General features: G+C 30.0%; 1 protein-coding gene across 1 annotated transcript; it reads right to left on the bottom strand.

Annotated features, from left to right (window-relative positions):
• Positions 1-240: 240 nt before the first annotated feature.
• On the bottom strand, positions 241-922 carry LOAG_15622 (hypothetical protein; the record flags this gene model as incomplete). The annotated part of the gene is made up of 3 exons (XM_003151112.1): positions 241-346; positions 570-642; positions 706-922. 3 exons carry the CDS (start codon positions 920-922, stop codon positions 241-243), a joined length of 396 nt encoding a protein of 131 aa, XP_003151160.1.
• Between the last annotated feature and the right edge of the window lie 481 nt (positions 923-1,403).

Below are 1,403 nucleotides of genomic sequence, written 5' to 3'. Positions count from 1 at the left end.
TGATAGTATCTNTGATAAATATAAAATATCATTCATTTGATTGTTCCATTTCATCTATCATTTCATTCTACACCGAATGATTTGTACTTAATTAAAATTTTAGTTAAAAAATTTAGTTTTTCTTTTCGTTCAAATTTTAAAAATTTTATTTAACATTTCTGGAAATATACATGTATATTCAACTCAATTACTGCCATTTTTGAAAATTCGAATAATTTCATATTCAGAAGCGATTTTTTTCTAGATAAGGTTATTTGCCGGCAACACTTCGTATTTCTGAATTATAAAAACAACCGAGGGTGTCTTTTTCGTGACGTTTTCAAATATTAGAGTAGATTTTTGGTTTCTTTAAATTAGGGTTATTTATTTCCGCGGAAACTGCAATGATATTTTTTAAGAGCTAATACTTCGAAGTAGCAAAATCATCGTTTAAGTGCAATAATTTTGTTGTTAAGAAGTATCCGCTCATAAAAGTATAAAAGTTGTAATTTGATGCAATTACAGACCTTATAAACTTATCAAATATCATTTCAGTATCCAGTCGCTTTTAGCTAAATTAATTTACATACTGCAGAAATAAAAAGCAAATCTTTGTTTTTGTTAGCTGTGCATCATTGAAAGCACCTCGTAGAAGCATGGGTTCTGGAATACATATCTATATATGTGATATACAAAGTGTTCTTATTAAACAAGTCAAAAACTAACGAACATCCAAAAAGGTAGCATTATATTTGCTGGAATTTTTGATATCTTCATTTCGCAGCAAATCTATGCTATCTGAACAAGGAAAACTTACTGATATTCTCAATGAATTGATTTTCAGTAATATATTGGTTTCGAAAATATCTGCACTGCCAAGAAATAATTCCAGTTGTTGTTGTGATATATATGGTATCACACCATCAATACGCGCCAAATCCATTTTTATCGCGAATCCCTTCCCATTATCATCCATAATAAAAACAATTTTCGTGCCCGTTAATATCATAAAAGTTTTGTTTAGAATTAGCAGTTATGATAGGGAGAAAACAAAGCTTATTGTGAACGATTTTAAAGTTTGCAATTCATACGTGTGTCCTCGGAGTTCAGTCTGTGGATAAAAATTTTGGAAATTTTATAGTAATAATTTAACCTGCTCTGTGAGCAAAATATCTTCATCTTGAAGCGCTAACGAAGAAGGTAGCATTTTTTCATCCTCTTTCAACAAAATATCTACCATCATTACGATGTTGCCAGTAGATCCAATGCTCTGATAAGGAAATAGTCTGTAGTTTTTTTCTCTTCCAAATTTACTGACCAATGAAGGTGTCGTGAAAACGAAACCTCAAATTTATTCACATTGTAAATTAATACTATGAATCACCCTTAACATATCTACATTCCTCAGATTTATATCCCGTTTC

Source organism: Loa loa (assembly GCF_000183805.2).
Source record: "Loa loa unplaced genomic scaffold supercont3.2293, whole genome shotgun sequence".
Taxonomy (NCBI): domain Eukaryota; kingdom Metazoa; phylum Nematoda; class Chromadorea; order Rhabditida; family Onchocercidae; genus Loa; species Loa loa.
This window is presented reverse-complemented; position numbering and strand designations above follow the sequence as displayed.